General features: G+C 37.1%; 1 protein-coding gene across 3 annotated transcripts; it reads right to left on the bottom strand.

Annotated features, from left to right (window-relative positions):
• Positions 1-2,553: 2,553 nt before the first annotated feature.
• On the bottom strand, positions 2,554-12,918 carry RBM46 (RNA binding motif protein 46). Of its 3 annotated transcripts, XR_009728494.1 has the most exons (6): positions 12,840-12,917; positions 11,746-11,907; positions 9,543-10,010; positions 8,064-8,846; positions 6,733-6,823; positions 2,554-3,359 (listed from the first exon to the last, which is right to left on the bottom strand). XR_009728494.1 is itself a non-coding variant. In XM_061373734.1 (5 exons), the coding sequence occupies exons 2-5, from the start codon at positions 11,894-11,896 to the stop codon at positions 3,334-3,336; spliced, it is 1,428 nt and encodes a 475-aa protein (XP_061229718.1). In that variant the 5' UTR covers positions 11,897-11,907; positions 12,840-12,915; the 3' UTR covers positions 2,554-3,333. The 3 variants fall into 3 exon arrangements, 2 of the variants coding, with proteins under 2 accessions (XP_061229718.1, XP_061229725.1); XM_061373734.1 differs by lacking the exon at positions 6,733-6,823 and having other exon boundaries at positions 12,840-12,915; XM_061373741.1 differs by lacking the exons at positions 2,554-3,359; positions 6,733-6,823 and adding an exon at positions 5,330-5,806 and having other exon boundaries at positions 12,840-12,918.
• Positions 12,919-14,775: the final 1,857 nt, after the last annotated feature.

Here is a 14,775-nt window from a genome sequence, read left to right on the forward strand (position 1 = left end):
TTCCTGTTAGGGTGATGAGGCACTGGAAGAGGTTGTCCAGGGAGGTTGTGAATGCTCCATCCCTGGCAGTGTTCAAGGCCAGGTTAGATGAGGCCTTGGGTGATATGGTTTACAGCGAGGTGTCCCTGCCCATGGCAGGGGGGTTGGAACTTGATTATCTTAAGGTCCTTTCCAACCCTAACTATTCTATGATTCTAAACTCACTGAAACAGACTTGTAACAGCTGACTTCTTGTGGCTTGCTTTTGCCTCAAGTGCGCATTAACCTAGTAACTCACAGCCGACTTTGTGCTTTCCTGTTTACAAGAAATCTGCATTTAGTAACTCTTGCTTGTTATTACCTAAGATGCTAGCTCTTGGTGACAAGCAGCCTTAGCTCCCCCACCTCATCTACTGGGGTTTTTGTAGGTGTTTTTTCCTGTAAAAAAAAAAACAAAACAACAACAAAAACCTGGGGTTGGAAGATGGAAGCTGAATCCTGCACATGCTTCCTCTGTAACGTTGGCTTTACCATCTGTCACCAACCATAACATAGCAATAATACTATTTTAAAAGAAAGGCAAGCAAACGTGAAAAAATGTAACTGTAGGCATAAGGACTATCTTCTCTTATTTAGGGCAAGTTCTTAACACAGTGGGTTGAGCACAAAGGAACAAAACTTAGTTTCACTTAAGTCAGTGACCTGTGCTTTCAAAGGGACTTCTGGTTTCTACACCAATTACAGAACAGGATGGTATATGGATTCACTTGTCGGTTATATAACAGTACTGTAAAAATATGCAGCACCATGTTTTCCCTTTGTCATAGTATTTATAGAATACATGGTTTGTTTTTCAAAGGTTAATAAGCTCCAGTGAGATTTTTCTAAATGCAAAAAGTATGCTTCCAATTTTGCACAGATTACATTTTTAATGGTGTGTTCTAAATAAATTTCAAAAAACCAAATTAACAGCCACTGAGTGTTACTGCTGCTTCAGCTGCTTATTCTTTACACCTTTGTTCTTATCTGCAAAACAAAGACCAAATTTCTGCCTGAGGGTTGTGTTTGGCTTGCATCCACCCATAACGCATTACACTTAAACATTCGATTGTCGGTTTATGCAATCATAATTGTTGGGACTATTGAAAATAATTGCCAAGGTACACACTTATATTAATGACTGGAGTTGCTAGTTTATAGCAAAAGTGCTTTTTGCACAAAACTACTTCACAGATGGTAGCACAATCAGAAATCTAAACAAGAAGGATCTTGCACACCTGAAAAATACAACCCATGTTTTTCTACAGTACTGATCACTACCTCCTTCTGTTCCTGCGGGGAAGTCAGCTCTCCTACAGGTATTCATTTTAATACTCTGCACTCTTTTTTGCGGTTCATCACACCATTCCCTTGAGTAGCTAACAATATCAGTTCTACCTAGCTTTGGTTGGCCCTGATTTCCATTAGAAGTATCACAGAATACTACTGAAAAGTCTACTCTATTTTCAGGTGTCATTAAAGATTGTTGTTTTGGCCTCAGGGACCCACTTAGTTTAAACATGAACTAAAACAAGCCCCCTCTTCTTTCCGCCCAACAGTTTCTTAGGAAATCGTTACAGTTTAACAACTTTGAAATGGCACAGAAGCTATGAAGCAAACTTGTATTTTTAAAATGTCTCTTCTTTTTTCAAGGTTTTGCTAAGCCATTTCATTACCCTTCCTCTTGTTCAGAAAAGCACCTGCACTGGAGCTTCTGGCCAAAGCTTGCTGCTTGAGAAAGCAAAGTGAATCCTGCGAAGTAACATTGTGAAGGTACCATATGTGAAAAATACTATTTGTTTTACACACACCACATGCTAACAGTGTAAATTTAATAGAAATGTGAATTCAAGTACAGAAGTTAAACACATGATTTCAACATTAAAAATTACAACACTTAAAACAACTATTATGTAGCTAATATCAAATGCAAATTAAACTCCTATAACTATGCTGAAATTGACACAAAAAAAGGACAATATGGTGACGAAACATGCTGAACCAAAACAGGTGATGGACCACAATAGTTGACTGCTTTTAAGAAAAATTATTCGCCTTTAGATCTTTCCACTGCATCATTTTCTGTCTACATAATAGTTTCGACAAACACATTTCAGACAAAAAAAGCTTACAACCAATACTTGCATAGGTGAGGCTCTCAGACACTTGAAAGTATGCCACTTGACTGATGCATTCCTTGACCAGGAACTGAAACTATATACTAAATTCCAAAAAGAAAGATAATCTACTCCATTAGTTTGAGATTTTAAAAACAGACAAAACAAAACACACCCCTTATTTTGTCATTCAATAAAGCACTTTACTGAGAAAGGCTAAATAGTCACAATGAAAATCAAGATGGCCCAGTCAAAATTAATTATATTTACCCAATTTTAAAAATTTAAAACTATTTTCAGTTTAATGCTAAGCAATGCTTTCTTCAGACGAACATGGCCTGATTAGAAAGTGAGCAAACTGCTGCTCAACATAGAACAAGCAAGTAGAAGTGCTGGTTACATAGCCTGGATATGAATAAGGCTTCTCTAAATATGGAAGCACACATGTCCAGCAGAGCAGTGCTAACAGGTAATGCAACTTAGTGAGCTGTACATATAAGTACATGTAATTTGTATGTATCAAGTCGTGGGGTTTTTTTGCTCATTTTTGTCTCAAAGAATTACCTAAGGTATTGAAGCTCAACATTACAAATACAGTAATACATCTTATGTAGCCTGATGGTAGATTGACATCAAAACAGGCCTTTCAAAATACCACTCCTCTGTTGATGCAATGCTGTACCAGAAGATGTTACTGAGCACGTTCCTCCTATAAAATTTTGCATCAAGTTACAGAAACAAATCTGAGTATGATATTTAAGTTTCGTATTATGCATGTTTATGTACGAAAAGGCAGACTTGCCAAGGCGGTGTATTGTTGGTTATGTTTTTTGTTTAATGATTCTTAAGATTTATTATCACAGAAGCTGTAACATTTGTGTGAAACTCAAAATACAAGGAATTGTAGCAAATTATTTCAACACTAAAAATAAACTGTTTTATAAACTACTGCAGCTAAAAAAATCTTTTAAACAATTTTAAAATAAATCTAATCAAGCTAACTAAAACAATTTAACAGTCAATGTCACTAATCTTTAAAGTGAAATGTTTAATAAACACATATGTTTTACAGAATTATTCAATAAACATGTAATGTGATTTTCCAGTAAATCATAGAATGTATCAATGTAGTTAGTGGTCTTTTTCCTTTTGTAGCAAGATCCGAAGCAAAACATCCTGAGCTTTTCTTGAGGGCAATTCAAGCCAAATAGGGTGTACAGTTGGCTGGAGAAAAAGAGGGGGGAAGTAGAGAAGAGAGAGAATTTGATTTCAGCAAGCATATTGAATTACCTATCCAAAATGGACTTAAGTTTCTTAAGAGTTAAGATAATGGTATAATGAACATTTTCACAGTCTTATGCTAATTCTGAATTCTTCCCTTTCCTCTGCACTCCTAATACTAAAGTCAACAAGAAATTATATTACTTCAAGTACCATCAGTCTTTGGTATGGAACGTAAGTATTTTTGCATTATAGATATACATGCACCTTTTTAAAACCAAACTTCACAATAACAACCCTTTGTTTCACCTCAGCTGAGCACAAACTATTAATGAAGACAAATTTAATGTATTATATTACTGCTCTGAGTTGTAGTCATTTGTTATATATATATGTGTATATATATATAATACATACCACAGCATAATAGTACTATTAACTAAGTACCAAGTTCTGCCAGATGTACCCCACTGGGGATATGACCATACTAGGAAAATGCAGTAAATTCAGTAAATACCTGTTTTGAAGTGACTGATTCTACTGAAGTCAGTCAAGTCATTTCATGGATAAACACAGTCCAACATTGTTAAATTTATCTTTTTTTCCAAGTTATCCTACACAGGCATAGATTTACAAATTTATGTTCCCTGTCCCCAAGCAGCAGCAGCAACAGAAAAGTAACAGAATCTTCATTACAAGTCCTGAGTGACTGAGATGCTTCCAGCAGTAAAGTTAACACTGAGCATGGATTTAATGATGTTTTCAAACTGACTTACAAGCTTTAAAAAAATGAATCTCGCAACACTCAGAAAAGATGGTAATCCCCATTTAAAAAAAAAAAATGAGAGGCCTCAGGTGACAGACATCTACACTTAGATGCATCTACAATAGCGTATCTGAAAAAAAGAGAACGTTTACCCTTGTGGCATAAAATGCAGGAGGTTAAAAATAACAGGTTTTGCAAGTTGGAGGAGACATTAGTTTTTTTTACATAAAACTAACTACCCAAAGGAAGAGTCTAGGTCACGACTGTAGTAAGAATCCACTGCTGAACACAGACTTAAACTCAAGTTGGAAACACAAATAATTCAGAAATGACTGAAAAATTACCAAGAGTCATTTTAGGAGTAAAAACTGTAACCTTTCTTTGTGCTGCAAAATCCTCAGGAACATCAGACTGACTGATTAATCAGCAGGTCTACAAAAGCAGAGTTGTTTCCTTTGAAGATAAGACAGTGTTTCTGAGGGGGTAGAAAAGCCTCCACCAAACAGTCCTGGGAGGTTTACTTGCCTCTACTATCCTACTATGCTGCATTCATGGACAGCAAAGTTACATATGCTTGTTTAGGGACTATGCAAAAAATCATTATGCATAAGCCATCTGATAAATATTTAAAGACTTTCAAAGTCATACTCTTAAGTCATACTCTTAAGGAATATCTTACACTACACTCTTAGCCTTTCTAAAATTCACTAAAAAAAAAAACAACCAAAAAAAAACAAAACAACACCCCAATCATCACTTATCTGTATTTGCTAAACAAAGCCAGTGACCTTGTACTAACAAACAAAAAAAGAGCTGGTTGGAGATAAGAAGGCTGGGGGCAGTATTGGCTGCAGTGACCATGAGATGATGGAGTTCAGGATCCTGCATGGAGGAAACAGGGCAGTAAGTAGGACTGCAACCTTGGATTTAGAGAGCTAATCTTGGATTTGTCAAGGACCTACTTGGAGCAGTCCCATGGATTATGGCTAGAAGGTAAGGGCAGGATCCAAGAGACCTGGCTATGATTCAAGCATCATTTCCTCCAAGCTCAGTATCAGTGCCTCCCTATGAATAAGAGATCAAGTGCAGGGGACAGTGTGTTTCAGTACCATTTACTTTATACATTCTACGTCGCAAACTGGAATTACTGATATTTATGTGCTATACGTATTTAAATCCTTTCCCTTAATTCAGAGATTTATCAGTATTTTCTTTTCAATACTTTGCTAAATATTTTAAATACTCTCTTCTGGCTAAAAATTAATTTCTTTAAATTGTGTCTCACTAACATGCCACATGGGATAGCCTGTGTGAATAAACAGAGTACCCTATTGTGGAATAGGTCTAAAACCTGGCAGATCCCTCAAACTGAGTAAAATTTACCAAAATTTCTTCCCTTCATCATACTCAGTAGGGAGAGAACTCCCCAAGACTCAGACTTTTCTACAGAGGGTATTGTCTTAAGTTCCGGAAAGAAGTTCTGGCGTTTTCTGGTATTTCCTTAAACTAGTGGAATTCTACCAGAAATAAGTGAAAACAAAGTAACAACAAAAACTAAAAGAACCCCACAGTCATTCTCAGAACAATGTTCTGCTTTTCCAGGCTTCAGATGTTTACTCCCACTGAAGAAAGGGAAGTGAAAGTTCTACAGAGCACACCTATGCAACTTCAGGTTCTCTTCTGCCTATACTTAGGAAAGTCACCTGGATGAGCCAGTTTGAATCCATAAACTACAAAACTACTATATTACTGATGCCAAGGACCAGAATAATAATTAACATCTCATCTTTTAGGACTGACTGTGCACTAACACTGCTTCTAGACAATAGGTGGAATACAGAGTTTGTGTTAATTAGCATAATTATACAATCTTCAAATTGGAGCTGTGTTACATCTAGTCATCATCCAGAATAGACAAGAGCAGGAATTCTTACATGTTTTACTAACTGGATACCACATTTAATAGCCAAGCACCATTCTGCAAACAATACTACGGTGTTGTGTAACTTCTAAAGATGCTGATTTATTTGTGTTGAAATCAGATTCAAATTAATGAAAAAGGTACTTCTTCTACAGGGAATTCAGTTGGGGTTTTTTCAATTTTCTTCCACTCCCCAAACATTTACTTTCTAAACTTCAACATGTAGCAGGGCTCTCTTTCTAGCAAAGTGACATCCATACATGTAATTTTCATATATTTAAACAAGCCTGACTTTCATTTTTCTTCACTCCCTTGATCTGTTCATGATCTATCTAGTAAAACTAAAACACAGCTTTCTGTATTTTCACCAAGCATCACTTTCAAAATATTCAGGCGACACCAAGTGGTTAATTGCTGTACTGCTCTCCATTCAGGACTACCGTATGCAGTAACAACCAAGTATACCATTATGTGGAAGTAAATACAGAAATATGTATCATCAAAAAAAACCCCAAAGAGCATGCTTTATTAATTTTAGCAGCCCAATTTTAAAATTCTACAAATGCAGCCCTTTCTCATTTACTTAACTTAGTCTGCTTATATGCTTTAAAAAAGGGAAAAAAAAAAAAAGGCATTATCAAAAATTAAGTGGGAAGAACAACTAAGTTCCTGTAAGAGCGGTTACTTACCAGAAGGAATTATTCCTTGTCATCTTTGTAAAGGCATGCTTATAGTAAGTTGCTTCCAAGAAAAACATTCACACTTTTCTCAAAATCACTGCTACTTAAAAAAAAAACAAAAAACCCACCAAAACAAAAAAAAAAAAAACACCTCAAAGAAAATAAAGTAAAAGAGAGGGAAAAAAAAACCCCACAAAACAACCAAGAACAAAAAAGAAAACCCACAACACATGCATCCCTGCACCATCATTCAACATGCCAAACTACGCAACGCACTTCAGTGAGGAGGGGATCCTCTGTCACATCTAGAAACTCTTCTTTGGCTTCAGATGTTTCATTCATCATATTGTGTTACATTAAGTTGGAATGCAAATGGCTTCTGCAGATTAGATAGGGAAAAGAAATTCTATTTCTAGACTCCTTAGGGCTACTTTTCAGTATCATGACAATTCCAATGAAAAAGGTGTTTCATCTACCTGAAAGAGGTGCATCTTTCAAAAGCCAGCCATGTATGTTTGCTTTAAAATATGGGTCCTGCACAGAGCAGGCAGAGCAAATTCTCAGAAACAGTAAGGCCATCAAAAGTCTCATAGTTCAAAGATAACAAGACAGCATTACTAGCACTAGGTCATTAGGTAGACAGCTTTTAAAAACCAAACATGGGATCTGGGAATTCTGCTAAGTAAGAATTCACATTAACTGTGATCATGTGGCATACTGAAGTGCTAAAAAGCTTTCAAATACTGTTAAAGTCACCTTAAAATGTTTTGCCTACAGCACTTGTAACTATAATTGAAGAGATAAAAATCTCAACGCATACTTTCTTAATCTTTTTAAACTTGTTTACATTCTGGATTTTACCATAGCTGTGAATAATCATTCTTCATCTAACTTTTTTTTAATTACTCTGGCAATTCTTTCCTGAAGAAGTATAGGACAGAAAATACTATTTTTAGATAATGCTATCCGTAAAACACAGAACTGGCAGGTCAAGCACAGAACTTGAAGCTGTCTCCATTCTTCTTTCAAATAAATTTTCAGAACCACAATCATCACACAGATGACTTTTTACCTAAGTCACTTAACATGTCATCTAGTTCTTCTTTATAAATCATTATGGCAGATAAATGTAAGCAAAAATGACCCTAGCATTGCATTGTATACATGTTTACAGTTTTCCTCCAGTGCTCTCACTGATGGTCCAGACTCAGCTGACTACACAAGAAACAATTCTTCTGTAACTTATCTACATAAAGATATATACAAAACCTAAGATATATACACAAAGAACACTTGAAAAGTAACTTTTCTAGCTTCAGTTGGGAGGCATTTATGCTTACCTAGATGTAGAAGCGTGAACTGCGCTGCCAATTCCTTTGCACCTTCTACTGTTGTACATAGTTTGTCTGGCATGAAAATACTCCGGGAAGCATTAGCAATATCAGGAATAAGCACCTTGTACACCAAGAGTATTTTCCCATCCTGACTTGTGGTTGAATACAAGTAGTATTCTGGAGGTGCCCAATTATTTTTATTACAAAAATAATCCAGATGCATTGCTGCAGAACTGAAGTGACTGGATTTTAAAGAATACATGCTAATTGGAGTAAGTTTTATTCCTGGAAAAAATGGGTATATACATCTTTCAACTTCAGTGGGGACTGGACTGTGCTGACCATTAAAATGAACTGGAAGACTCACTGGTTTCCCTAAGGATTTTTGATGACCATCTTCTTTGTTAGGAAACCCCAAGAGGTTTTCAGAACTGGGACTTATCTGACCATTAAAATGTTGCTTCCAAGTACTTTCTTTGTTAACTGGCTTTGCCAGTGTTACCTCAATACTGGCTCCATCAATGCACTTTCCATTCATTACAGACATAGCAGCCACTGCATCATCTCGGTGGAAAAAGTGAACAAAAGCATAGTCTCTCAGCTTCTTTACACGTTCAACTATTCCTGGCTTGAACTTGTTGAATTCGGCTTTAATTGTCTCCTCTGTAGTAGATATCATTAAATTTCTTACATATAACACCTTAACTTTTTGCATTGTTTCTTCATCAACTTCTTTCTCAGGATCTGCCCAGTCTACTTGAATAGTATGACCCCAGAGCTGAAATGTTCCTACAGCAAAGTAATACAACAAAAAGAAATACACAAGTGAAAACAAAAATCATTCTTAGCAATTTCTCTACAAAAAAGCAAACATGATGCATGCCACATGGAAATGGTTTGTGTTCCCTGCATCTATTCAAGCAAAATATGTAAAATATTGCTACTTGAAATGACTAAAGAAAATAAAGTGCAAAGAAAAAGTTGTCTTTTACTTGAAAATCATTTTAAGAGTTTAACAAGTAAAAGATTAAAGACCTACTTTCAAACATTTTTACAGTATGAAGTATTAATAATGTCACTCATGCAGCTCAAAGAAAATAAGGGACACATCCCAAACACTGTATTTTTTAAACTCAGCTTTAAGAGAATTCATGTGCAGGGACAACATATGCAAATGAAAACTGGATGTGTGCCCAAGCAAATACATATCTTGATGTAAATTACAGTAACTTGAGTTTATAAAACAGATGTCTGCTCTTTCGTTCTCACAACTGCTTAAATTTCAGTTTCTTAAGAAATAAATAAATCCCAACCAAAAAATGTTCATGAACAAAAAATAAAAAATTCCTCTTTAGCTGAAAGGCACCACTGCAGTTTTGTAACTCTCAAAATACATTAAACAAAGGAAAACAGAGATGATCCACCACCCCACTCCATGCAATGTGGAGACACATACTCCTGCAGTTGAATTACGAATCAGTTTACCTGGGATAAGCCGCCTCCTAGCCATTGCAGCTGCTCTGTGAGATTCATATTCTACAAAAGCAAAGCCACGATTTTTAGTTTTGTCAGTGGCATTTGGATAAACAATGACATCTACCACTCCTTCTGTAACTTTTTTCATTTCATTCAGTATTTCTTCTTTCTTCTTTTCTTTTGGAATTGCTCCAATAAATAGTCTGCAGTTGTCCAAGCTTACACAGACACCAATAAACTTCCCTGGACGAACTTCATAATTGTTAAGAATCTTGATGGCTAGTTGGGCTTCCTCTTTAGTAGTATACATCACAAAAGCATAGCCTCGATTTTCACCACTGAATTCCATCATGAGTCTAAATTCATAGATCTTCCCAGCTCTCTCGAAAATAGGAACCAATTCATCTTCATACATGTCACGAGGAATCTTACCCACAAAAACTTCACATCCACGAGGTGGTGGAGGACCTTCCCAACCTTAGAAGAAATTGTCCAACAAAATCTTAGTACAAATAAAGGTAAATACATTTCCCCCAGGCTTCCAATTTGAAGGTGGGAGTTACCTATATTTAGTTTCTATTTAAAACTAGCATATTGTCATCCTGTATTTAACCCTTTTTTGTTATGTTTAAATAAACTAAATTAAAAAAAAGTCATAAGCCCACATTTATTATTTCTTTTAATTCAATCTTTTGTGTATTTTCACCGAAACCCACTGAGTCCAGCATTACTTAAAACACAGATAGGTTTCTAAGAGTCTACATTTAAATAAAACTTTTTCCTTCACGTAATAATCAAAGAGCACATCATCTACTCATGAAAAACACATCTTAACAGAATTGGGAAACTTTTGCCTTCCCACAGAATAAATTTTCCTCTATAAACTGTATACCAAGAACTACACAGTACACAAGGAAGCTACCCAGACATCACAACTGGCATGCATTTGCAGCTATTTGCTGTCATGGCTTACTCAGGAAAAAGTCTGGCTCTGTTCCACACAGCATTCAACATCTTTATGACTTTCAGCTTTATAAACATTTATAACCACTTCAGCTGAGGTCTGACAGGACATGGCAAGTAGTACAATTTGCAAGCTAGTACTGCCATCACTCCCATCAGGCCAGTCAGGTGCCCACATGAAAAAGCATAAACCAACAGTAATCCCGTTTAGCGAGTCCGAAGACAAAAGCAACCTTCATCAGGAAAGAGGGGAGGAGGCTATGCTTGATGGCATAGGGAAATCCTGACATTAAATAAGAATGTTAATTTATTAACTAGACAAATTCCCTATTATCTTCAGCCTGATAACCAATTAAACTGTGATTCTCGGTAACTAAAAGTCACCTACCATTCAAAAAGTTCCCCTTCTAATTTTGAAGCTGCATGGTAACTTAGCATTACAGCACATTACTGCTAACTGGGAGAAAGTTGCAACTCCTGACTTAAACCCCGTCTGTGCCACATTTGCCATGAGCAACATGTATATAACAGAGCCAACATGGAAATGGTTAAAAGCACCATTCCTCAAGTAGATCCCAACAGACCAGAAAGTTTCCTTGATTGGGTATTTGATCGCTGGGCAACAGACTATGGGATTCCTTTTTTTGCAGTAATTCAAGTAATCAAACTTCAATCAACATTAGAGAGTTATAATCCTCCAAGTGTTACTGAGATCCATGCTATCTTAAATTTTCTTCCACACTATTCTAATGACTTATATACCTAATGACATCATTATGTCTGCAGCAACCTAAGCAGAAGACCCAAATGAAGCAATGAAAATCAACCTTCTCCACTTCCCCAACACCCCCCACTCAACAGATACATTTTCCACAAGTGACATAAGCTGAAGAACTGTGCTGAGGTGGGAAAAAAGAATACAGTTTGTTTAAGGCAATTTTCAACCAGATCAGCTGTTTGCTCTGGACAGCAGTCAGAAAAAAACCAAGATGCTAAGAGGAAAAAAGAGCTGACACACAGACTATCTCCCCTGGCAGCAATACAAGCTTACAGAAGCCACAGCTTATACAAGCAAAATTAACAGTAAAACTCTTCATTTACAAATGGTTATCATAATTTCTTACAAGTCATCTACTACTGATCATGGTCAAGATACAGGATGCAGGGCTATACAAATTTTCAGCGTGATTCAGTGTAACTCCTTACAGCAAATAAACTCCAACTTTGTCATCTCAAAAGAAATGCTTACCTGGTGGAGGCCCACCAAATTTTCTTTGTCCATTCTCTTGAACCATGCTGTATCCAGTCTTCTCCATAAGGGCAAGTAAAGCAGCCCCATTCTGAGCGCCACTTCGGATTTTGCCACATGCATTTGCTGCAGCTTTGTTTTCCTCGTGCATATCTGCAATAGCTTCAATAGAACATTACAGATACTTCAATTCAGGTAATTCTACATTGTTATATGTACACAGAAGCTACCAAAGCACAAGAAAAACAATTTATGCTATATTTGCCTATTTACTGTGACTTTGTTTAGCATAAAGCTTCAATCCCAAATCCATCTACTATTGTCTGTGCACTTGTTTTCAAAGCATTGTTTTAAATTGTGATAATCTTGAACTTTAACCACTAACTATATATTCTATATTCACACTTTCCTAAGTTGTATCACAACTCTTTTCTAAGTATGCTGCCCTTCAACTAAAATAATGAATTGTTTCATAAATCACGTTATCACAGTTGTGTGGAGTGCAAGTTCCTGGCACTACCTGAAGTGCCAAGTTCCACTTTTTTATTACCACATTTTATAGAAATACTCCTGATTTTGAAACTGTACTTTAGTACTGAAATACTTAATTCATTAAGTCCATGCCTAAATAATATATTCAAAGAATTCATGAATAAAAGTAATTTAATTCAATCCAATACGTAATAAAACTAGGCTGAACTGTCTGACAAACTAAGGGGTTGAAATAATCCCACTTCTGGGGTCCTTATTTTCATTACTTTATCAATTTTCACAGTCGCCAAAACTAAAAACATCTACCCATATGGTTGTTGTTCCAGCCACTATTTCTCTGACATGCCAAATCTTGTACAATGGCTTTGGGTTTCTGTCATTCAGGTGATGGGGAACAATCACACTAAGAAGCCCATTTGGCAATTATCAGTCAAGCCCTTAAAAAATTAACTTTCAAGTCAGATTTATCTTTTTTTCATAGCCTCCTTTTCCTTTCACTGAATTTATGTCTTCTTTTCCCAAAAGCCTATGCTTTAAGGTTCAGTAATTCAATCCTTTGCAAAAAAAAATTACCACCAAAAAAAATAACCTACAACTCCTACTTGTTATTTGATGCCCCTTATGTTTTCAGCTTGCTTTGTCTTCAGGATCAGGGTCCAATTAATTATGATCTGAGACATGGCACTTTATTTTTTTCCAAGAAAAACAGTTAAAACCAGTTGTTTCTTGTCAACTTACTTTTACGTCAATTGATGTCAATTGAGGAAGCCTTGCTGTTCAGCAAGTATCTGGAAAACAGAAAATAAAGGAAACTAAATCAAGGACAGTAGAGTGAATAAATATTCATATGCCTCTCCCTTCATTAGGCTTCCACTATTCAAGGTCACAAGAAAACAACCATCTCAAGCACTGCAGCAAACTCAAACTAGTTGCACTTAACTGAATACTGCCAAAAGGGAGAGAAAAAGTGTTCCAGAACAGTTACAACTGCATCCTTTTTCTACAGCCTGAAGCTGAAGCGACCTTCTCTTCAGCTTGTAACTTCTGGTGCTTTTGCACCAGCTAAACTATTACTTTTTAGCTTGATGATCCAAATGAGCACCATTACCTACACAAATTATTTTGACAGCTAACTATAACTCCCTATCACTAGCAAAAGTAAGAATTAGCAAAAGTAAAGCCATAATAATGTACCAAATGTTATCCCACCTATCTTTATATCTAAAGGTTTTCAGATGATTGCTGGTTACACCAAGTAAGCTTTTACTCCGTACTCAAAACACTAACCACCTCCACAGTTGCTAGTCCTTTTCAGTTACACATTCTACTGAAAACTACCCCAGCACTTCCAAAATTATTCTGCATAATTTTTAAAAAAGATTATATATTCAATTTATGGAGGGATTAAGCCCCCTTCCTCTTTCACATTTATGCATATTATGCAATGTCCTAAGATGGCCTTCTCCTCACACAACAGCCCAGTCGTTTCAAAGGTGCTTTGAATCAAAGTACTAGCACATTCTTTTCACAGCAGCCTTCACATGACATTATAGACTTCCTAAATCCCTTAATCAGAATGCGAATAAACACAACTGTATTTTTCAATCATAGAAAAAGACAACTTTCGGTGGAGATACATTTTGTGTATTTTGTTTTTTCTATCAAGCTTGTATTCATTTTGGGGCAGGAATCCATGCAAACAACCACCCTAGTCACGTTTATATGACACCCATCACTGGTCATTAAAAAAAAGCCAAATGCCAAACAGCTCCTGGCTTTATTAAAATGAGATTCCAGAAAGGAAGCAGGATAGAGCAAAAAAAAATAAATCCCTGACAGACAACAGCAGCAACAGCATGACTCCTACCTGCTACAGTGTCCCATCTCCTTTCAGCAAACTAATTAAAATGTACTGTTTCACAGGCTACATACTTTACAAAGATCCCATGATCAGGAAAACTCTCTGCAACTTCAGGCCTAACAAGGTATGGAAACAGACAAAACTGGAGCAAGGAAGAGGCAAATTATTTTTCCCTTTTCCCTCAACGAGTTCAAACATTCAGCCAAGAACATTATCTGTAAGATCAGCAACGGGACACAAGATAAAATCGTGGGAGTTGACGAGCCCGCCCTCACCCCTCCCACGGAGGTGAAGAGGCACTGAGCTAGGACACCAGACCAGTGGAGGAAGCAACCGCACCAGACAGGCCTTAAGCCAAAAACGCCACCTGAGGCAAGCCCGCATGTGGGAAGAAAGAAACAGCAACCCTGGCAATACCCTGCTCTGCTCTGGCCGACTTGCACGTTGAGGATGCCCGCCGCAGCCCTTTCTCCACACGCCCTCGTCCCTCACGCCGCCTCTCCCCACAGTATAACACGGACCAGTGCCCGAGCCCGCCGCTACTCCTAGGGGCGCGACCCCTGCGCCACAGCAGCAACGCAGCTAGAACACAACACCACCACCCCACCCACGTAAGCCCCGCTGCCACAGCTTTCCCCCTCTCTACCCCCGCCCAGCCAATCACCAGGCCGCCAGGG

Source organism: Neopsephotus bourkii, unplaced genomic scaffold, assembly GCF_033783945.1.
Source record: "Neopsephotus bourkii isolate Nb327-2 ecotype Australia unplaced genomic scaffold, CSIRO-AGI_Nbou_v1 NB_168, whole genome shotgun sequence".
In the NCBI taxonomy this organism is placed as follows: Eukaryota; Metazoa; Chordata; class Aves; order Psittaciformes; family Psittacidae; genus Neopsephotus; species Neopsephotus bourkii.

Coding starts and splice junctions, on each gene's coding strand:
- RBM46 (XM_061373734.1), bottom strand. CDS start 11,896: ATGCACGAGGAAAACAAAGCTGCAGCAAATGCATGTGGCAAAATCCGA. Junction 10,011..11,745: donor ATTTGGTGGGCCTCCACCAG/GTAAGCATTTCT, acceptor ATTTCTTCTAAG/GTTGGGAAGGTCCTCCACCA. Junction 3,360..8,063: donor GTTCACGCTTCTACATCTAG/GTAAGCATAAAT, acceptor CTTTTTCTCCAG/CCAACTGTACACCCTATTTG.